Source organism: Heteronotia binoei, chromosome 1 (genome assembly GCF_032191835.1).
Source record: "Heteronotia binoei isolate CCM8104 ecotype False Entrance Well chromosome 1, APGP_CSIRO_Hbin_v1, whole genome shotgun sequence".
In the NCBI taxonomy this organism is placed as follows: Eukaryota; Metazoa; Chordata; class Lepidosauria; order Squamata; family Gekkonidae; genus Heteronotia; species Heteronotia binoei.
This window is the reverse complement of record NC_083223.1, coordinates 222,907,534-222,930,816: the sequence shown is the minus strand read 5'-3', so window position 1 is coordinate 222,930,816 and position 23,283 is coordinate 222,907,534. Positions and strand designations below refer to the sequence as shown.

The window sequence follows — 23,283 nt, the reverse complement described above, 5'->3', positions numbered from 1 at the left end:
GCCCATCCAGTCCAACACTCTGCATCACATAACAACATAAGAGAAGCCCTGTTGGATCAGGCCAGTGGCCCATCCAGTCCAACACTCTGCGTCACATAAGAACATAAGAGAAGCCCTGTTGGATCAGGCCAGTGGCCCATCCAGTCCAACACTCTGCGTCACATAAGAACATAAGAGAAGCCCTGTTGGATCAGGCCAGTGGCCCATCCAGTCCAACACTCTGCATCATATAAGAACATAAGAGAAGCCCTGTTGGATCAGGCCAGTGGCCCATCCAGTCCAACACTCTGCGTCACATAAGAACATAAGAGAAGCCCTGTTGGATCAGGCCAGTGGCCCATCCAGTCCAACACTCTGCATCACATAACAACATAAGGAGGGAGGGAGGGAAGGAAGGAAGGAAGGGAGAAAGGGAGGAAGGGAAGAAGGGAAGAAAGGAAGAAGGGAGGGAGGGAGGGAAGGAAGGAAGGAAGGAAGGAAGGAAGGGAGGGAAGGGAGGGAGGAAGGAAGGGAGGGAGGGAGGGAAGGAAGGAAGGAAGGAAGGAAGGAAGGAAGGAAGGAAGGAAGGAAGGAAGGAAGGAAGGAAGGAAGGAAGGAAGGAAGGAAGGAAGGAAGGAAGGAAGGAAGGAAGGAGGGAAGGAAGGAAGGGGGAGGGAGGGAGGGAAGGAAGGGGGAGGGAGGGAAGGAAGGAAGGAAGGAAGGGGGGAGGGAGGGAAGGAAGGAAGAAAGGAAGGGAGGAGGGAGGGAAGGAAGGAAGGCAAGGGAGGGAGGGAAGGAAGGAAGAAAGGAAGGGAGGGAGGAGGGAGGGAAGGAAGGAAGGGAAGGGAGTGAGGGAAGGAAGGAAGAAAGGAAGAAAGGGAGGAGGGAGGGAGGGAAGGAAGGAAGGAAGGGAAGGGAGTGAGGGAAGGAAGGAAGGAAGGAAGGAAGGAAGGAAGGAAGGAAGGAAGGAAGGAAGGAAGGGAGGAGGGAGGGAAGAAAGGAAGGCCGCCCCCCGCCCCCCCCCGCTTTCGGCCCCCTTACCTTAATCCAGGGCGGCGGATCCAGCGGCGGCGGCGGCGGGGAGTCCTCCGGCGGCGGCCTCACGGCGAGGGAGGGAGGGAGCTGCCGGGGCTGGCCTCTCCGATACCGGCGCTGGCCTCTGGAGGCCTCCAGGAACCAGCGCCGGCTGCTCCGCGGCTTCCCCGCGGCCTCCGCTGGTCCCTGGAGGCCCTCCAGAGACTCTGGAGGGCCTCCAGGGACCAGCGGAGGCCGCGGGGAAGCCTTCGCTGGCCGGCGCTGGTCCCCGAAGGCCTTCCAGAGGCTCTGGAAGGCCTTCCGGGACCAGCGCCGGGTGCCCCGCGGCTTCCCCGCGGCCTCCGCTGGTCCCTGGAGGCCCTCCAGAGACTCTGGAGGGCCTCCAGGGACCAGCGGAGGCCGCGGGGAAGCCTTCGCTGGCCGGCGCTGGTCCCGGAAGGCCTTCCAGAGCCTCTGGAAGGCCTTCCGGGACCAGCGCCGGGTGCCCCGCGGCTTCCCCGCGGCCTCCGCTGGTCCCTGGAGGCCCTCCAGAGACTCTGGAGGGCCTCCAGGGACCAGCGGAGGCCGCGGGGAAGCCTTCGCTGGCCGGCGCTGGTCCCGGAAGGCCTTCCAGAGGCTCTGGAAGGCCTTCCGGGACCAGCGCCGGGTGCCCCGCGGCTTCCCCGCAGCCTCCGCTGGTCCCTGGAGGCCCTCCAGAGACTCTGGAGGGCCTCCAGGGACCAGCGGAGGCCGCGGGGAAGCCTTCGCTGGCCGGCGCTGGTCCCCGAAGGCCTTCCAGAGCCTCTGGAAGGCCTTCCGGGACCAGCGCCGGGTGCCCCGCGGCCTCCCCGCGGCCTCCGCTGGTCCCTGGAGGCCCTCCAGAGACTCTGGAGGGCCTCCAGGGACCAGCGGAGGCCGCGGGGAAGCTTTCGCTGGCCGGCGCTGGTCCCGGAAGGCCTTCCAGAGCCTCTGGAAGGCCTTCCGGGACCAGCGCCGGGTGCCCCGCGGCCTCCCCGCGGCCTCCGCTGGTCCCTGGAGGCCCTCCAGAGACTCTGGAGGGCCTCCAGGGACCAGCGGAGGCCGCGGGGAAGCCTTCGCTGGCCGGCGCTGGTCCCGGAAGGCCTTCCAGAGCCTCTGGAAGGCCTTCCGGGACCAGCGCCGGGTGCCCCGCGGCTTCCCCGCGGCCTCCGCTGGTCCCTGGAGGCCCTCCAGAGACTCTGGAGGGCCTCCAGGGACCAGCGGAGGCCGCGGGGAAGCCTTCGCTGGCCGGCGCTGGTCCCCGAAGGCCTTCCAGAGCCTCTGGAAGGCCTTCCGGGACCAGCGCCGGGTGCCCCGCGGCCTCCCCGCGGCCTCCGCTGGTCCCTGGAGGCCCTCCAGAGGCTCTGGAGGGCCTCCAGGGACCAGCGGAGGCCGCGGGGAAGCCTTCGCTGGCCGGCGCTGGTCCCGGAAGGCCTTCCAGAGCCTCTGGAAGGCCTTCCGGGACCAGCGCCGGGTGCCCCGCGGCTTCCCCGCGGCCTCCGCTGGTCCCTGGAGGCCCTCCAGAGACTCTGGAGGGCCTCCAGGGACCAGCGGAGGCCGCGGGGAAGCCTTCGCTGGCCGGCGCTGGTCCCCGAAGGCCTTCCAGAGGCTCTGGAAGGCCTTCCGGGACCAGCGCCGGGTGCCCCGCGGCCTCTCCGCGGCCTCCGCTGGTCGCTGGAGGCCCTCCAGAGTCTCTGGAGGGCTTCCAGCGACCAGCGGAGGCCACGGAGAGGCCTCCACCACTGCCGCCGGGCCCCGCGCGCGGGCGGGGAAGGCGGGGAGTGAGGGTGGGAGCGTCCCTGCGCGTGCGCAGGGGCCCTGCGCAGGCGCAGGGACGCTCCCTCCCTCACTCCCCGCCTTCCCCGCCCGCGCCCGCGGCCCACCGGCTCCTGGGCTGCCTAAACCGGGACCTTTAATGGTCCCGGTATAGGCAGCCCGGGATCCGGGATTGGGTGGCCAGATCCGGGAATGTCCCGGGAGACCGGGACGGTCTGGCCACCCTAAACATTAGACTGAGAAGCATATGTCATTACTACTTTTGAAAAACTTTCCACGTGTCTCAAGCAAGCCAGCCAAGCCACACACTGTAAAAGAACTGCCCTGGGGAGAAGTCCTTTCCAACCACTTTTTCAGCTTTAGGAATATGTTGACATTGTGATTTCATAGATAAGTCTACAGTCATGGAGACTGGAAACTCAGTTAAACAGAAAGAGAAGAAAAGTGGGATTTTCTGAGAAACACCCTGGGCCTGCATGTTTCCCAACCCTGTTTGACAAGTACCAAATCCACTTACCAAGCAATTAAAGGCAGCCAAATTTTCTGAACCAGCAAACCGAAAACCCAAAGACAAACAGGCCCCAGCAGTGATGTAGACATGAGCCTGCCTAAAAAGAAATACCTGGCATGAAAGACTTCCTGACACCAAAAAAAGGCAACTTTGATTTTTCCCTCCAATTATAAAATAAGGAAAAAAGCAATATGCAGTGGTTTGCAACAGCCTACCGGCATTCTTATAAAAGCCCCACAGGAGACATCAGATGAATAAGTCAACCAGCTAAAGACTGCCCACTGAAAGTCTCAATCACTGAAAATGCTGTTGATACTACAGATCAAAGCAGGAAAATAGCCACAGTCATCACATTGCCTTTATACCAAATAAAAAATGGAAATTCAGGGAAAGAAATTATTTGGAAATTGCTGGTTTGGTGTAGTGGTTAAGTGTGTGGACTCTTATCTGGGAGAACCGGGTTTGATTCACCACTCCTCCACTTGCAGCTACTGGAATGGTGTTGGGTCAGCCATAGCTCTCATAGGAGTTGTCCTTGAAAGGGCAGCTTCTGGGAGAAATCTCAGCCCACCCACCTCACAGGGTGTCTGTTGTGGGGGAAGGAGATAAAGGAGATTGTAAGCCACTCTGAGACTCTGATTCAGAGAGAAGGGTGGGGTATAAATCTGCCGTCTTCTTCTCTCCAGGCCCCCCACCAACTTAAAGCAGCTGGGAGAAGGGGCATTTCTCATTGGACGAATGATGCACGTAGGGGAAGAGCTTATCATCTCCTTCCCCAGAGACACAATCCTGATCCATATAATTCATACACTCATGTTTTTGCAGCCAAAATACATGCATGGGGGTCTATCAGATCTCTAACACATGTATTTTAGCTGAAAAAGAAAGGAAAGGTCTCCTGTGTAAGCACCGGTCGTTTCCGACTCTGGGATGACGTTGCTTTCACAGCGTTTTTACGGCAGACTTTTTATAGGGTGGTTTGCCATTGCCTTCCCCAGTCATCTATGCTTTCCCCCCTAGCAAGCTGGGTACTAATTTTACCGACCTCGGAAGGATGAAAGGCTGAGTCAACCTCGAGCTGGCTACGTGAAAACCCAGTTCCCACTGGGAATCGAACTCAGGTCATGAGCAGAGCTTAGGACTGCAGTACTGCAGCTTTAACACTCTGCACCACAGCCATGTAATTGTATGAGTCACATGTTTTTTGACCTTCAGTTAATGTGGTTATGATAATATTCTGTTTAGTGTATTTCTGTCTCACTGTCCCTTGAAGGAGCTCAAGATGATATACATGACTCTCTCTTCCCTAATTTAATCTTACAACAGCCCTGTTAGCTAGCTGGCAGAGTAGACTGGCTCAACTTCACTTAGTGAGCTTCATGGCAGAGCAGAGGGTTGGATCCTGGGTCTCCCAGATTCAAGTCTGACGCTCTAGTTGCTATACTACCCTGAGGTCAGCATAACATTGATGACAACAATGATGGAATCTGCTATTTATATAATACTGCTAGATCTTTAGTTATTCTGCCACTTACTGATTATATATTGATTTATTTTTACCGTGTCTACTTTAAACTGATTACTAAAGTAAGCTACTGGGTGGGAGAGTATCTCACATTGGGGATGAGGTTGGGGTTTCTATGTTTTTGATTCAAAGGTGCACGTAAAGCCCTTTGGGATCAAAAGGCTAAATATGGGGGCGGGAGGAAAATCTGCAAGTACTGGTTAAAATCTCTTATTCAACACATTCTGAATGCACCCACCAAGTAGAGAGAAATGCTAGCAGGTTTTGAGACTACTACTAAGTTTATTGAAGTTGTTTTATCCATTACTTGCAAATATGTCATCATCCTATTATACTGAATTGTGAAAAGTGCAGCAGAATAGCCGTTTCCCACATTGCAGTGGTAAAGCCAGAAGCCTTGGGCTAAGAGGGAGAACCCCAGATTTAAACCCACATGTTCAATGGTACAAAGTTCCTGCTGCACAATTCCTCCTTCATTGTTCATAGTACATCCAGCAGTACATTACAATAAATTCTGAGTGCTACCTTACAGCCAAGGAGAGAGCCACCCAGTGAGTGTAACATACATGGCAGTCTTATGACTTTTTTTACTACATCTGCCTAAAGACTAAAACAAGCAGGCAACGGCAACAACTTACGCCAGCGTCTCCAGGTTCAGATCTTCTGATGAAGGCATTTCAGTTGCATGAAGGGATACACTGTTCTCCCTTACGATCTGTAAAAAAAAAAGAGAGAAATGCCAAGACAGAAGTGTTCAATCTCAAATTCACGACACCTCTAGTTTTAGCAAAACAAAGATGAATTCAAATCTTCTTTTATTAGAGTGATGCTCAAAGTCCTTCTTCTATTGTCTTATTATTAGCATACCAGCAGACTGCAACTTTAAGTCTGGACCAAGCAGCAACTCTGGATCTTCCTCCTTCCTATCCCATGATTTAATTGTCGCTGTTATGTCTTCCCTGTGTATTTTAACTTGGATTTAATTGTTTTAACTATGTGTTTTTGTTTGCTTGTTAAGATTTTTTTAAAAAAAACATTTTAAAATCTGTTAGCTGCCTTAGTGGCACTGATGAAGGCAGCAAGGTAGGGTAGAAATTTTACAAACAAATAAAATAAATGAATTTAACCATGTCTATAAATCTATGAGACTAAGTAGATTGCAGAACTATTGTATTTATTTGAGGCTTCTATATACCACCTCTCCTTTGTGATCTGAAAAGAAACAAGAGTAACTGCAACTCAAAACATATTATTCTATTATTAACATATTCCAGAAGTGTTTGATGTCTTCAGAGCTTCTTAGTATGTCAATGACAAAAAACGAATTAACATTGCAGTGGATCCTGCATGTATTTACTCTGAAGTAAGTCCAACAATGTAAGTAAGAACAGGTAGGCGACTAAAGCAGATAATGTTGTGATATTGGGTGACTTCAGCTACCCTTGCATTAACTGTGTAAACTTGTACTTGAATTATGCTGTAGAAATGAGATTCCTAGACATCAAAAATGACTATACACTGGAATAGTTGGTCACACAGCCAATCAGAGGGGTAGTGATCTTCCACTTGATTCTGAACAGGGCTTGAGACCTGGTGCAAATTGTAGATGCTGTTGCACCAATTGGGGCAGTGACCACAGTGCTACTAAATTCAGCATGCATGTCAATGGAAAGTTTCTCCTAAAGTCACAAACATTACAGTAACATTTTATTTTTATTTCAAGTCACAGTAACATTTTATTTCAAATGGTAGAACTTAAAAAAAAAGAGTAGCTTGAAGAAAGCTGAAAGGAAGACTCAAGAGAGTAAAATCCCTAGAACATGCTTGGAATTTTATTTTAAACCATACTAACAATCCCAGATGAAATGCATTCCCCAGGTTAGGAAAGGAACTGCCAATTGTGTAGAAAGAGCAGTGGTGGAATGATCCAATTTAAGGACCAAAAAGAGTGCAAGAATGTGTGGTTTCCCCCTGCCCATTCACCTTTCCAGCTTCCTTTCTTGCAGCTCATTTCTCCAGACTCTCTTCTCCCAGCTACATTTCAACACTGGGAGTCAATGTGTCTAAGATAAAAGTGCAGGGGAAGGGAAGAGAGACAGTCAAAAGTCCTAATCACCATGCAACTGAGACAGATTCATGTTCACCATACACACAGGTCCTGCAGTCACATCTAGCTTGGCTGCAAGAGGACTAGTAAAGAATCATTGAATCATGGAGCAGGGGCGTAGCTAGGGCTTCGGGGGCCTGGGGTGCAAGATTTATGTGGGCCCCCCTATGTGTGTGGCGGAGGGGAGGGGGAGGGGAGGGGCTTCCCTGCCTTAAGACGCCGAGCGGCGCGCAGCCCTCCCCACATCCCGCAGCCCCCGCAGCCTGCCTCACGCACGCCCGAAGTTCCTCTTTCTGGCGCACCGCCGGGGCCAGGAGCGGCTGAGTCGTCGGCGCCTGGGAGTTGAGGGGGCCGGAGAGCTCCGGAGCGCTACTGCCAAGCGTGGGGATGCGGCCACTGGGTGCGCAACGCCGCCTCCTCCTCCTCCTCCTGCTGCCCGTCGCCGCCTTCTGCTTCCTGCTGCTGCCCGCGGCACGTGGAGCAGCAGGAGAAGCCTCGAGCAAGCGAGGGTCGGATGCCGCTTCCCCCGCCCTGAGCTGGGACTGTGGCCGGAAGGTCTGCGCGACGCTCCGGAGCCCTGCCGGGGAGGGGAGGGACCCCCCTTGGCAATGCGGGGGCCCCCCAGATCCCCCAGACCTGGGGCGATCCGCCCCGCCCCCCCTCCCTACGCCACTGTCATGGAGTTGGAAGAGATCTCCAGGGTCATCTAATCCAACCCTCTGCACAATACAGGAAAACCTTGCCCTTCTTCACAGAATCAGCATTGCTGTCAGATGGCCATCTAGCCTCTGTTTAAAAACATCCAAGGAAGGAGAGTCCACTGAGGAACTGCTCTACCTGTCAGGAACTTCTTCCTAATGTTAGCTGTAAACTCTTTTGATTTACTTTCAACCCGTTGGTTCTGGTCTGACTAAAAACAATTCTACACCATCAGCCTTTCAAATACTTGAAGATGGTGATCATATCACACCTCAAACATCTACACTTCAGGCTAAACACACCCAGCACCTTAAATCTTTCCTCTTACAACTTGGTCTCCAGACCCCTCATCCTCTTCGTTGCCCTCCTCTGGACACATTCCAGCTTGTCTATATCCTTCTTAAATTGCAGTGCCCAAAACCGAACACAATACTTTAAGTGAAGTCTAACCAAAGCAGAGTAAAACAATACCAACACTTTGCATGATCTGGACACTATACTTCTGTTGATTAAGCACAAAATCACATTTGCCTTTTTGGCTGCCACATCACACTGCTGACTCATGTTCAGTGTACAGTCCACTAAGACCCCTAGATCCTTTTTGCACATACTACTGCTAAGACAAGTCTCCCCAATCCTACAATTACACATTTGACTTTTCCTACCTAAATGCAGAACTTTACATTTATTCTTGCTGAAATTCATTTTATTTGTTAGCCCAGTCAAGATCATCCTGTATCCTGAATCTGTCTTCCACTGTATTTTCTGCCCCTCCCAATTTAGTATCATCTGCAAACTAAATAAGCATTCCCTCTATTCTGGAGGTGGCCAAACTGTGGCTAAGGAGCCACATGCAGCTCTTTCACACATACTGTGTGGCTCCCGGAGGTCAAGGAGGAACTTACTGCAGGCTTACTCTCAAGTAAGTGTGATTAGCAAGGGGACCTCAGTCAGCCTCTGAGTGCTGACCCATAGGTAGGTTACTATTTCCACCATGTGTGAAACAGGGAAGGAGGGACAAATAGGCAGGCTTGCAAGCTCTTCTCCTCCACCAGAGGTCACTGGAAGACCTAGATCGGGGAAAGAGAACACAAGAGCCCAGGGAGCTACTGCAAGGAGGGACAAAATTAAAGAGGTCAGCGTAGGGTTCCCCCTTAGTTTCATAGCTCTTGTAGGAGCTGTATTTAGTAACCCTGGTGTCAAGGCAAAGATGCACAATGATGCAAACAGTGGTCAGTTATTTACATGGTATTTACATGGTCTGTTTCCTTCTCCAGCTGGTGCCAAAAAATAATTCCCTAGCCTTTCCCTATGCTGGTCTTATGGGGACTGTTATTCTCAGCTTTTGTTTTTACAAAAAGTCTCCTTCTGGCATGATCATGTTGTAAAGTGCATACATATATATTTTATCTTTCTGCGCAAAGAAAGTATTGAAAGTGTTTAAAAAGATGCGTGTGTAATATTTGTTCATGTCTTGAGGCTGTCAAACATCTGACATTTATTCTATGTGGCTCTTATGTTAAACAAGTTTGGCCACCCCTGCTCTTTGCCTTCATCCAAATTATTTATAAAGATGTTAAACAAAACAGGTCCCAGGGCAGATCCTTGAGGCACTTCACTTGTCACTCCTCTCTGAGAGGATATGGAACCATTCACAAGCACTCTTTGGGTGCGATCTGTCAACCAGTTACAGATCTACCTCACAGTAATAGGATCCAAACCACATTTTACCAATCTGTCAACAAGAATAGTATGTGGAACCTTATCAAAAGCCTTTCTGAAATCAAGATAAACTACATCTACAGCATTCCCCTGATCCAGAAAGGTAGCACTTTCTAAAAAAAAAAAAAAAGTTAATATTAGTCTAACATGACTTTTTCTTAAGCAACCCATGCTGGTTCTTAGTAATCACAGCCATCTTTTCTAGAATGTTCAAGGATGGACTGATGCTGGATTCTCAGATAATGCAGAATGACAGCGAGGCCAGACAGGTCAGGACAGACCTGTCCCATAGGAACAGAATGCATGCCCTAGAATCCTCCCAACTTAGGCTCCTCTGGAAAACTTGGGGTTCCATGGCAGACATGCAGGGGATCCTCTGCAGATGAAGTGACGTGGTGAGGACACTCTGAATGCAGAAACTTCTGCTAACTTAGCATAACAAGCTCAAGAAATACAAGGTACTTACCTGAGGCACATTGCTGTCAATCCACTTAGAACTGGGCAGAATGTCATCCCACAGAATCAAGCATCGAGCCAGTGTCTTTGAACAAAAAAACCAAAATCAGAATATTGGCAACGTTCAGAAATAACAGAACACTAAAGAAATTAAGATGTGCTACACAGGAATGTAATAGACATTGCCATTTTAAATTTAGAGCTGTGAAAAGCGCTTTGGATTCTTGCATTCTTCGTGAGAAGAATTTGAATTCTATTTCTATATACAATGTTCCACTTTGAAAACATCCATAGTCACTTTACTGATTTTAGCTATTTATGTTTTATTGGGCTGGATCCAGCCATCAATGAGCAGAAGATCTTCCCTAGTTTCCCTTCCTCTTGAAGCCATTTCTGAAGCTTGATTCTCGGTTCCAGGACCCACATGAAGTAATAGACATGTGGGTTGGTGCACTGTAATGAGAAGGGAGGCTAGGATGACACTGCCTTTCCTATGACTTCTAACCGCAGAGCTACACTGACAAAAGAAGAAGGCAAATTTGTCCCCTTGCCTCTACTCACTGCAGCCCACCAACCTATGTTGCTATTACTCTAAATGGATCTCACAGCTCTGGGAATCAAGTTCCAGAAATGGCTGTCAGGGTGTGTGATAGGGGAAAACGAATGCATTTGGCAACCACAGAATGCATTTGGCAACCACAGAATGGTTATGTGCTCTAGACAAGATGAGTTCAAGATGCCTATGAAATGGCTTCATTGCTCTAAGTGCCAAAGTGAGTTCAAAATGCCTATGAAATGGCTTCATTGCTCTAAGTACCAAAGTTAGGCATTATGTTTTCCAGAATACATTTTTCAGCAAGTCTGGTCTGGGTTCACTAGATTCTAAAATATCGCACATGCAGTTCCAATATAGGGCAAATAATTGCCCCTGCCCTGAGTTGTTTCAGCTTGGGGAAACGATGTGGCTCCAAGCTAAATTGCGCCCTCACAAACTTTTAAAATGTCATTCCCCACAGCAGCTGTGAAGCTGTGTGGGAAAGCAAGTTAGGTCCAGGAACCCAGACTCAACTCTTTAAAGAACATATCATACAGTTTGGCCCTAAGTTCATCAGTAAATCAGAGGCTATCTGGCTCAACAGGAAGGCAAAGAAAACTGGGGGCAAATTGTAACAGGTGTAACTAGCCCTGAGCTGTGTTAGGATATGCTGCTTATGCCTAGAAGCAACCACTGCAGACAAAAAGAGTGAAGCGTATTAAAAATAACTCATGGGGATTATTTTAAATGGATGTAGTGCAATATTTCTATTAAGGTTGTACAGGTATTTCCATTTTGAGCAACTTGCACTGCAACAGAAGATCAAGACCAACACTGAAACCATACCCGTAATAAAAGAAATTCTGGCTTCACGAAATCCAATAAATACATTGTGTCTGGAGCTCGAAGCCAGTCAGCAATGGACCTAGTAAAAATAAAAGAGTAAGCACCAATTCATGAATTGCAGTGGCTTTTTTATGGCAGCATTGAGCATTTGCTTCACCAGAGCATTCTTGACTGTGGAATTTGCTTCCCTTTTTCATCTGCAAAGGCACAACCATTATACCAGGGATGTCAAACATGCAGCCTGGGGGCTGAATCAGGCCCCCAGAGGGCTCCTATCAGGCCCCCAAGCAACTGGCTGACATCTGTTTCCTTTTCCCTCTCTCTTGCTTTGTCCTGCATAACAGCTTGTTTTGCAAGGCTTGCTCAATCACACAGGAGCTATAGAGCAAAACTTCTATTTTCTCCATTGGTTTAGGCTCCTTCATGGGGAGGAAGGGGGGGGGGGAGGCAGAGCTTGTTTTGCCAGGCTCTCTCAATCACACAACAGAGCTACTAAGCCAAGTTTCTCTTCCTTCTATTGGCTCCTCCCCCTCCTGGTCTCCTGGGGAAGGACAGAAAGAGCCAGAGCTTCCTTTGTCAAGTTCCCTGGACCCCATGGGAGAAATACAAAGAAAGCACCTTTAAGACCAACAAGTGCTAATGTTTTAAGCATCTTGTATTTTAATTTTTTTAAAAAAAATCTGTGTCCTTTATAGTTTATTATCTCTGCTACCTAATCTTAAATAGGTACACACATGGCCCAGCAAGGCCTCATTTATGTCAGATCCAGCCCTCATAACAAATGAGTTCGACACCCCTGACAGGATTTGACAGAACTGCAACAGTCACTGATGTTCCCTCCATTTACTGGCAACTCCCTCTACAATTCCCCAGAAAACACAGGAGCCCAAGCTTTGTCATGGCAGAGTCATCCTTAAGCATCACTTATGTTCTGCTAATATGTTAACAAACATGCAACAGAGGCTCAAGGCATTATTTTGAAATTGGTGTTAAAAAAGGAATATCCACAAAGGCACTATTTCAGAGTTAGCAATAACCTCAGCACAGATCTACCAATAACCACAGATATCTCTGAAGAGAAGTAAAAGGGGAATCTATGTGGGAGAAAACAGGGAATACCAGGACCCATGGGGCACTCTACCCTTTAACCATGGTTAAAATATCAAGAAAATGACATCTACAGCAGGCCACTTTAGAACTAGTCATATGATATATAGGTTTTTAATGATTGTTATATATATATTTTCATAGAATCAGTTAAAAGGTACCTCCAGGGTCATCTAGTCTACCCCCCGCAGGGAATTTACAACTCCATTTCCACCCACACACTCCCATTGACCCCTGCTCTATATCCAGAAGTTGGCAAAAAACTTCCCGGATCCTTGGCCAAATAGGTCCAGAGATAAACTGCTGCCTGACCCTGAAGTGGCAATCAGCATTTCTCTGGACATGTAAGAAAGGGCCACAAGAACTAAGCACTGATGCAACCATTCCTGCCCTACTTTCCATAATCTGCCTAAGTTGACAGAATCAGAATTTTAGTTGTATTTATCTTGTCTGTTGTAACCTGCCCTGAGCCTGCTGTGCGAGAAGGGTGAGCTAGAAATCAAATAATAAATAAACAAAATAACAAACAGTTTTATTTCAAATATAAAACACAGAAATAGATAGTAAATGTAAGCAATTGCTTTAGAATCAGCCCCCACTACATTTTCTTATAGAGGAGTTCTGTTTCGCTAGTAGAGTTTAAGTGATTGGCTGGGGACTCACATGCTATATGATGTGACTTCGCTTTCCTTCTACAAGAAATTTTGGACAACAGTTGTTATAGCACACTACCACCCAGATTATGTGCCTTAAAAGGTGTGTGAGGAATGGGTGGAAGACCCTTTTCCAAAACTGTCATTTGCAATTTCATAAATGCAAAACCCAGTACCTGTTGTTAGTCTTTAAGTAGATCATTGCTAGAGCCAGAGTTGCACCCGGACAAGTCACATCCACATTTATGGTATCTCCTTCCTGTCAATATAGGAGCACACATTTCAACTGGTTTAGGCTTTACTAGCTTTGGGTATTACACATTGCTTGTTTGGACTAGGCTTGCACTGCATAGCTGTTGATAGCTGTTCTGATGGTGTTTGACAAGTTTCATCTCTTCAAAAGTTAAATTAGCAGGTCTGAGCCTGAGGGAGGGAGACCACCTGAGAGCCTCAGATATGTAGCTCAGAGTTTGATGATAAGAACAAGAAATAACACCCTATTCTTCACAAAACAATGCACAAGCAATAGCATATAAAGGATCTTTGTTGCCAGAGCTCCTACTTTTTCACAAACATTTTTAAGAAGCAAAAATGATTACCTTAATTTGGTAACTCGGAGACTTGTGTTTTTCCCGATGCATCCCTGCTTGAAACCGCCTGTGACCTCCAACCATGTACTGGTAAAGCTGCTCAGGCACATTGAGGTCTGACATGCCTATCAAGTTGCTGCCATGCTGGAGGAAGAAAGGATTGAACAGTTTTTTCATAGTCTGCAAAAAAACTACTCATGGGTTGGATCTGGACTAAATTTCCAGTTCATGCAAAGTACTTCTGTCCATCGAACAGAATGCCAGTTTGGTGTAGTGGTTAAGTGTGCAGACTCTTAACTGAAAGAACTGGATTTGATTGCCCACTCCTCCACTTACAGCTGCTGGAATGGCCTTGGGTCAGCCATAGCTATCACAGGAGTTGTCCTTGAAAGGGTAGCTGCTGTGAGAGCCCTCTCAGCCCTACCCACCTCACAGGGTGTCTGTTGTGGGGGGAGAAGATATAGCAGATTGTAAGCCACTCTGAGTCTCTGATTCAGAGAGAAGGGCGGGGTATAAATCTGCAGTCTTCTTCTTCTCTTTTCTCCCCCCCCCTCAATACCACCACCCAATGATCTCCCCAAAATGCTGCTCTAGGGGGAAAGGGGACCTTCAGGAACAGCATGAAGGGCAAATTGGGGTCCGCAGCAGGAAAGAGTAATTTGGTGGAAAGTACCCCATTGCTTCTACTACTGGAAAACTTAGTCTGAATCCAGCCCCATGAATTGAATGTGGTCTCAGCCAAGACTATGTATTTGTGGCCAGGGAATGTGAAGCAGATGGCTGTTCAACACAGAGACTGGTATTGACTTGGAATAAATACCTAGCGAACAATCTGACATCACACAAATGATAACAAAAGGAGAACTGCACTTACCCCCAGACAAACCATGCCCAAAGCTAAGCCAGCAGCTAGTGAATAGGACTCTCTATCAGTGCAATATTCCATTTCCGGTCCTGGGGGACGCCCTGGATATATATAAAAAAATAAGAGATACATAACAGAAAGCAAATCAATGAAAATAGAAAGCATACATTAAATGTGACATTTGCAACTAATAGACATTGCTGTCCAGTTTTCATGAAGCTTTTTAACTGCTGACAAGTCACACAAATATTTTATGCCCTTTCTTCCTCAGAACACTTCTTGTTGAGATCTCTATGGACAGTGATCTTATGAAAGATTTCAGGTTTTCACGGCTGGTAACATCATTAGGGTTTGTAGAATCTTTCGGGATCAAGTGCCGTGTTCTACTGGAGAAAGTTTTCCTTCCAGACGTTTCGTTCTCAGCTGCGGAGAACATCCTCAGTGGCGTTGCAGCCGGAGCAGGCGCTCAGACCTTCTTGGCTGCTGAGAAGGTCTGAGCTCCTGCTCCGGCTGCAACGCCACTGAGGATGTTCTCCGCAGCTGAGAATGAAACGTCTGGAAGGAAAACTTTCTCCAGTAGAACACGGCACTTGATCCCGAAAGATTCTACAAACCTTAGTGATCTTATGATTGTGGCTAACACATTCTTTGCAACTTTTAAGGTTTTCCAAGTGTTTGATGTGCATAGAGCCATTGGAGGAACCACAGACTGACTGACTGATTTTATGGACAGAACCAAAGGCAAGTATCTTGTGGTCCACTTCCACTAGTGTGTAAGTTTTTATTTTAGTGGACTTCTCAAAAGTTTTAGTATGATGGGATGGATCTGCATCCCATCCTCCAAGAAGTCTTCCTCCATCCTCCATGGCAATTTAAGTAGAAGAGCCACTTAAACTGGAGGAAGGTTTTAAACTTTGCTGGGTGAAATGGTAGGACCCATCCCACTGTTACACAAAGAAAAAAACAAACACTGTAACGTAAAAACTAGCACAAGAATGTTGGTCTATTTAAATAATAATAATAATAATAATTACACAGTTAAAGAATAATATTTCAAAGGAGATCATGGTAAGTGCTCATGAGTGCATAATGACTGTGCCATATCTATAGGACAGAAGTCATAAACTGATATTTAGTTAAGGCTAGAATGAAATGAACATTTACTGAGAGTTAAGTCCTATTGAACAATGTGAGACTTACTTCCAAGTAAACAAGCAAAGGATCTTGCTATAAATTGATTTAATGTCTTGACTTCACTGCGACTAAGCTATGTTAAATAAAAAAATACTAACTGGAAAAGTTTAAGAATGAGGCTGTGAAAATCTCCCAAAAATACAGCTCACCTTTAAGAGTAGGATGAAAACACATGTAGTCATCCAGTAGAAGAGAGATTCAAATATTTCAGAATATATCTGCTATTCTATTCACTTGGAAACTAATGAACTAGATTACATGCAAATTTCCCTCTAATTTACATGCTCAATTTCCTTCTGTTTCTTTAATAGGGCATTATGTATATTTGGCATCTGAACAAGAGGAGTTCCTGGGCCATTAAAACACACAGAAAAGGGTGGCAGTGCAGGCCTCAGATTAAGTGGGAGCTCACAGGAGCACAGCTCCTGAACCTTTCTGAGAGTTCCACCTCCTCCTTCTGAGAGTACCACCTCCTTGTCCATTGAATAGTATGTGCAGCAGCATTACAATCCCTGGATGAGCTCCACCACCTATTTTTCTACAAAATGACCCCTGTGGCAGTGTATGTGTGGCTAACCCAAAGGGCATTTCTCCTTCCTCTGGTCACAAAGTGGGAGCAAGAGATGCCTACAATAAGGAACCAACAAAAAATGAGAAGTAACAGAAAGCAGGAACCTAATCCAGTCACATCAGACTGGCTTTAAAAGTCTCCGGAGTCATGAGGTAGGTGGGTGAGAGAAGAAGCAGGTTGACCAGAAAAAGTGGGGGAAGGAAAATGAAGGATAGTCAGGAAGCAGTGTGAAAAAATAGAGGGAAGGGAAGAAAAGAACTCACAGCAGCAGAGCTTGTTTAATTGCAAATAGGTGTTGGAGGTATTTCCTTTTCTAGCATGTTACCTATTTCTGACAGCAGAACTTCAGCAGTGTGTCTGTGAGCCGTTCCTTGATACACCAAGCCTATTCCTATAACAGCTGCCACTTGCACATTATGAGGAACATCCAGCTCAGTGGAAGTTGGTGGCAACAAAGCAGGTATATGGATGCTGAGTAGACGAGTGATTGACATGTCCATCGTGCCAAGCTTGGCAGCAGAAACCCCAAGCAACAACCCAATACTTGTCATCTCATGGCCCTGATATCAGAAACAAAAGGCAGTGATTGAAAGCCTTGGAAAAATATGATTAGAGAATTTTAGTGTGCATTTTAAATATATATAAACTCATATACAGTCTAGTTTGGTTCTCCTTCAACATGGAGAAGGTAACATACACAGCAGCATAAAGAAAAACATCCTCCACTTCATTGTGAATTAAGGCCTCACCTTTGTCAAATAGTCATGGATGTTGAGTGTTGCAAGCTTTGTGAGATGCCCATTCAAACCCAGTGCCATAAGGAAGCCTGCATATTCATTGGCTAGTTCTGCATTTTTGGGTTTGTTGTAGACAATCCACGCTGAGTCTATTTGGGAAGCTGGTGCTATCTTTAGTCCAGCGGCAACACCATTGTGAAAGTTTGCCCAACAAGCCATGTTAGGAGGCACATCTATGTTCCCACTATTAAGATCCACTGTAGTATTCCTAGGAGGAGCTCGGCCTGTGTAGGAGGATAAAATGATTAGTTTAAAAAAAAAACAGGACCAGAAAAGTGATGAAGCAATATCTTCTTTATGTAGCTTGCTCCTTTTTTTCAGTGGAAAAAACCCACAGCAATTAACATTTTTTAGAAACAGCTTTTAAGCTGAACTTTTTAGTTTAAGCGACTGCATACCATAGACTGTGCTACACTCCTGTGCCAAAGAAATCCTTCCAAGTTGTCTTAAAATGACAAGAACAAATAGTTCACACATCTTACTGCCATGGAGAAAGGCATCGGAAAAGTCCAGAAAGTGGTATTCAAAGAAGGATTTAACTGAGACACTTGACTTTCATTTTTTAAAAGTCTCTAAGCTCTCTATGGCTGAAAATATATTTCAACACATAAGAGAATGATGCTTGCAACCCCAGAACAAATTGTGCAAAATAAGAGGGAAGGGGATTTAAATTTGCTCTATAACCACCTTAGCCTGGGTCATGAGCAATGCTCCCTCTAACCTGTGGGGTCTTGTGAGCAAAAATTCTACTTTGTGAGCCACTGGCATTAAAGTTGTGAGCTACTACATAAATTTGTGTGCTCTGTGGACATTTTTCCTGAGCTAATACAAAAATGTGTGAGCAGGAGGCTAAAAGATCATGAGCCAGCTCACACTAACTCAGCTTAGAGGGAACACTGGTCATGAGTAGCTGCTCTTAAAATCCTTAGAAACACCAGGCCAGTTTGGTGTAGTGGTTAAGCGCATGGACTCTTATCTGGGAGAAACGGGTCTGATTCCCCCCTCCTCCACTTGTAGCTGCTGGAATGGCTTTGGGTTAGCCATAGCTCTTGCAGGAATTGGCCTTGAAAGGGCAGCTTCTGTGAGAGGTCTCTCAGCCCCACCTACTTCACAGGGTGTCTGTTGTGGGGGGAGAAAATATAGGCGATTGTAAGCTGCTCTGAGTCTCTGATTCAGAGAGAAGGGTGGGGTATAAATCTACAATCGTCTTCTTCTCTCAGAAGCGCTAATTACATGAAAAGAATGTTTGGAAGGAAGTTCTGCCGAGGAATTGTCCTTCTAAATAAGTTAATACTGTAAAAGAGACTTGACCAGTGTTTGCCAGTTCAGCTGAATACACTTTTTTTAAAACTAGTTTTGTGACTTAAAAGATTATTAACTCCTGCCCTCCCCTCTCAGTTCTACCACTCCAGTCCTCAGCCTGCCTACTCCAGACGAGAGTCACTGGCTTCAGCAGAGCGGCACTAGAAGTGGCAGTCTGAAGTCTTCTGCCACTGCTGAATGTCAGTGCATTTCTCCTACTGTAAATCTGGCCATATTGCTACCTGTGTCAGCACTCACCTGTCAGGTTCAGCTTAGGAATGGGCAAAGGCTCTGTTGGAACGGGGTGATAGGAGAACAAAGTGAACATTCCTCTTCCCAGGGGCAGCGCCATGGTCTGCTGGCACAGCTGCAGCAGCCTGTTGGAGGAAATCAAATTAACTGGATGCGTAAAAGAATTTTTAAAAAATAGTCCTGGACTGCTTAAAATAAACAAGTACAACTTGCTCAGTTCAGAAAGCATGCCAAACCATAGGTAAGGAAGTTCAATTATAGCTTGGTGTGACACTGGAACTGATGAACCACCATTTGTGACCAGCCAGCAAATCAGAATCAGAAGGCAAGGTTCAGGTCATTTTGGTTTGGCACAATGTCTGAACTGACAAACCACAGTTATTGCACTTGAGCTGACTCTACTAGTTTCTGCACTATGGAAACATTAGTGAATTTTATGAATTTGCAAAGCTGAGTGCTGAGAGGATGGAAAACAAAAGCAGGCAAGCAGCTCTAAATTTGGGTTTGCTTGTTTGTGCTGCAAGCTCAGACTCTGGTTTTGGTTCTTAGTGCAAACTATGGCTTTATATGATGTCTGAATTAAGCCATCAGTTTGAACTTATTTGATGCCTTCCATGTGAAAGCTCTAAGACTGAAGAGCAAATGGCATAACTAAAAGGATATGTTCTGAAGGCATCAAGTAGCTCAAAAGTCTAACATGGAGAACAAATGGGTGACTTGTCAGTCAGTGGGCTGGAATGCACATTCCTGCATTTGATTTCTCTGCATTTTATTACCGATGGACTGGGAGATGAATGTGTAAATTGACAAGCTCTCTGTATATTGTATGGTTAGAATGTTGGACTAGGGTCTGGATTCAAATTCCCACTCTGCCTGAAGCTTGTTGGGGTGACCTTGTGCCAGTCACTCTCTCTCCCAGCCTAACCTACCTCACAGAGTTTATATGAGGATAAAATGAAGAAGCGGAGAACTTGAGCACCGTGAAGGAAAGATGGGATAACCAATATACTTTTTAAAAAGCATACCTGTCTATAAGCAGTGGACCTGTGATAACCTCCTCACACACAAACAAGTAATCAAGTGACAAGCCTGAATCTGTAATTGTAAACAGCCCTGGTTGGTAGTAAATATGCCACGGAACAGGAAGCAGTTTCTAGCTGTTTGACTCACATTACATTCATAGCCAAACTAAATGGGACGGCAGGCAAGGGTCCATCCTATGGCTGCTGATGCCATCTTAGAAGCAGTTTTTGAAATATTGTCATGATGAGACCCCACACTGCATCAGGGAAACAGAATGGTGGCCGCACAAGCTCTTGTCCCCCTGTGCCTTTTATAGTGGTATAACAGCCATAGGAGTCTATTTCTGTACCTGAAAAGCCATGGAGGTGGGGGGTCAGGATGGGAAGTCCTGGTGCCACCGCAAACCCTATCCAGATTAGGGCCTTGCAGCAATTAAAAAAAACCCAACTGCTTCTATAATAGCATCATTGGCCATGGGGAGGAACCTTCACATTTCATTTGGCTCTATGTCACAACTCTTCCTTGTGCTGCTTGTGTAATGCAAGACATCCTGGGCCATGTTGGAGGAATCAATACTGGCTACAGCTTCTTCCATACCAGCAGTGCCCCAGTTTCCAGGAGGGAAGATGTGGGAGGAAGGAGTTGCAGCATGGGCTTCTCTTACATGGCCAGTGGCTTCCCATATTACCCAAGTGACATGTTGTTCCCCCACCACAAATGTAATGTGAAAAAGGGTCCTCAGAACCCCAAGACATCAAGGGAAGTATGAATCTCCGGCACTGAAACAGTGGGTTATTAGGCCAAGAGAGAGAATGGCAAGACGTACCTTAATTTATTATGTAAGTAAGTAAGTAAGTAAGTAAGTAAAATTTTATTTATATCCCGCCCTCCCCCGCCAAGCAGGTTCAGGGCGGCTAACAACAACAGAAAATAACAATACATTAATAAAACATTAAATTAACCTTAAAACCAATTAATACATTAATTAAAAAACGTTACTAATCTAATAGCATTAAATTAACTCTAACCGTAATATTATCATTTGACGCTATGCCTGTCAGTTGGTATTGATGGCGGATCTCCGGACTGGACTATTTTGATGTTTTTTTGTTATGCACTTATAGTTCAGCTATTCATAAACGCCAGTTTAAAGAGGGTGGTCTTGCAGGCCCTGTGGAACTGATCAAGGTTCCGCAGGGCCTGCACCTCTTCTGGGAGCTGATTCCAAAGGTATGGGGCCGCGGAAGAAAAGGCCTGTGTGTGGGTATTCTGGAGTTTAATTTCTTTTGGCCCAGGGGTAGTCAATCTGTTTTTTCCTACTGACCTCAGTGCTCTCTGGGGCTCGTACGGGGAGAGACGGTCCCTCAGGTAGGTCGGTCCTCGGCCATATAGGGCTTTAAAGGTAATGACCAGCACTTTGTACTGGACCCGGTATACAATCGGCAGCCAGTGCAGTCCACGTAGCCCCGGCCGTATATGCTCCCATCTTGGGAGACCAAGCAACAGCCTGGCCACCGCATTCTGCACTAGCTGTAAATTCCGGGTCCGGCACAGAGGCAGCCCCATGTAGAGGGTGTTACATTAGTCCAATCTTGAGGTGACCGTCGCATGGATCACCGTTGCTAGGTCCTGACGCTCTAGGAAAGGGGTCAGCTGCCTCGCCCGCCTCAGATGGAAAAATGCTGACTTGGCAGTGGCTGTTATCTGGGCCTCCATTGATAGTGAAGGCTCCAGTAAGACACCCAAACACTTTACCCGCTGCGCCGCCTTCAGCGGCGCACCGTCAAAGATCGGGAGAGATATTTCCTTCCCCAGAGTGCCACGACCCACACAGAGAACCTCTGTCTTCGCTGGGTTCAACTTCAGCCTGCTCAGCCTAAGCCACGTTGCAACAGCCTGTAGGGCCCGGTCCAGGTTCCCCGGGGCGGAGGTGGGCTGGCCGTCCATTAGCAGATAGAGCTGGGTGTCATCTGCATATTGATGACAACCCAGCCCAAACCTCCGGGCAATCTGGGCAAGGGAGCGCATATAGATGTTGAATAACATCGGGGAGAGAACTGCTCCCTGAGGCACCCCACAATCTAGTGTGCGCCTCTGGGATCGTTCACCCCCAATCGCCACCCTTTGTCCCCAACCCATGAGGTAGGAGGAGAGCCATTGTAAGGCCAACCCCCTAACCCCTATGTCGGCGAGGCGGTGGATCAGCAACTGATGGTCGACCATATCAAATGCAGCCAACAGATCTAGTAAAATCAGCACTGCCACACCGCCTCGATCGAGGAAAGGAAAATTACGATCCCTCTGCACTTGTACTGATTGTCAATACCAAGGAATCTACTGAACAACTTTATACTTTCTTCCAGTCTAGGGATGATTCTCTGTGAATTTTAACAATGCAGTATGCCAAATGAACTCTGTTGCCCATCACCCCTTTCATTTGAAATGACTGCCCTTGATATAAGGCAAGACACCTCCAAGCAACCAATGCTTCAGAAAGATAATTTGGTAGAGATATAGGGGCTGTGTGAACTATACTAATATGTCCTATTTGCTGCTATAAATATGTTCCTACAATGTAATTTCTGTGTCGTTTGATATGTCATATTTAAATGTTTGTGCTTTCTTTTAGCTTCTCTTCAATTGTTTCAAGATTTCTGCTTGTTTTCAGATTTCTGCAATCCAAACCCTATTACATTGCTTAATGGATTTCCCATCTGTTGATCATATTTCTTACTCAGTTTAACCCCTCTTGAGTCTCAGTGAGAAATAGAAATGATAAATAACATAAATAACAATCCAATCTGTGTTTCTTACTTCACAAGATGATTTTTAAAGATGTTGACTGATCAAGGACACTTCCAAATAAAGGCTCTGTGGATGATTTAGAATATCAGTCACACAATAAACTGCATATTCAAAGTGTGTGAGAGGGGAACCATAAGGGCACATTTTGATGGATCGGGTTTATGAACAATTCAGAGAGCTGGGCAGTGAAGATACAACCAACCAGTGAACAGTGAATTATTTAAGAGGAAGTCTCTCTTCAAGAAGGTACTTCCTTATTGTTGCTACCACTGCTAAATCCATAGGCGCTTCCAGCGTGCAGAAGGGTTGCTGGAGAAACCCCTGTACCATCACAGTATGACACTGACAAAACAAACTGCTAGAAACAGAGAGGATCTACCTGTTTTCTTTTTCTTCAATGTATTCATGGTCGCTTACTTCTGGCATCTGAACAACATTGACGCGGACAGGATGGGCACTCTGGAGAAGCCTGCGCACCTCTTGCACTCTCAAATCTTCACTCCAGATCAACGACATCACTTCCTGGTTCATATCGTTCATGCCATCGTCCTCTTCTTCCGACTCTGCCGTAGAGGGCACATCTGAGGAGAGCACCTGGGTGTCAGGCTTTGGGAGACAAGGAAGGGGGAAGATTAAAAAAAACCCACATTTAACAAATACATGAATGCTGCTGCAGTCATTAACTGTATGTGTTATATACTGTGTCTTTACGTAATCTTAATGTCTTTTTGCATGAACTGTGAGGATAAATTATTTTTAGGGGGTCACTGTATGTGATTGATTGTCACTAGGATAACTAATATAACCAGGATTATGCCAAGCTGTAGAGGCAGTGTGGTATGAAGATGCTTTACTGAGAGTCAGACCATTTGTCTATCCAGGTCCATTTGCTATATTCAGACTAGTTCTCTGAGGTGAGGTCTTTCTGTCACCAAC

At 46.7% G+C, this 23,283-nt stretch overlaps 1 protein-coding gene across 3 annotated transcripts in view; it reads right to left on the bottom strand.

Moving 5' to 3' along the window:
* Positions 1–23,283, bottom strand: part of ANAPC1 (anaphase promoting complex subunit 1) — an 89,942-nt gene that overhangs the window by 32,576 nt on the left and 34,083 nt on the right. For all 3 annotated transcript variants that reach the window (XM_060248268.1, XM_060248282.1, XM_060248275.1), the window contains exons 25-35: positions 22,727–22,953; positions 18,526–18,644; positions 16,918–17,189; positions 16,494–16,728; positions 14,413–14,504; positions 13,548–13,682; positions 13,125–13,207; positions 11,189–11,267; positions 9,818–9,892; positions 5,462–5,538; positions 3,305–3,395 (exon numbers count right to left, since the gene is read on the bottom strand). In XM_060248268.1, the coding sequence (XP_060104251.1) occupies positions 3,305–3,395; positions 5,462–5,538; positions 9,818–9,892; positions 11,189–11,267; positions 13,125–13,207; positions 13,548–13,682; positions 14,413–14,504; positions 16,494–16,728; positions 16,918–17,189; positions 18,526–18,644; positions 22,727–22,953 (1,485 nt within the window). The remainder of the gene's footprint in view (positions 1–3,304; positions 3,396–5,461; positions 5,539–9,817; positions 9,893–11,188; positions 11,268–13,124; positions 13,208–13,547; positions 13,683–14,412; positions 14,505–16,493; positions 16,729–16,917; positions 17,190–18,525; positions 18,645–22,726; positions 22,954–23,283) is intronic.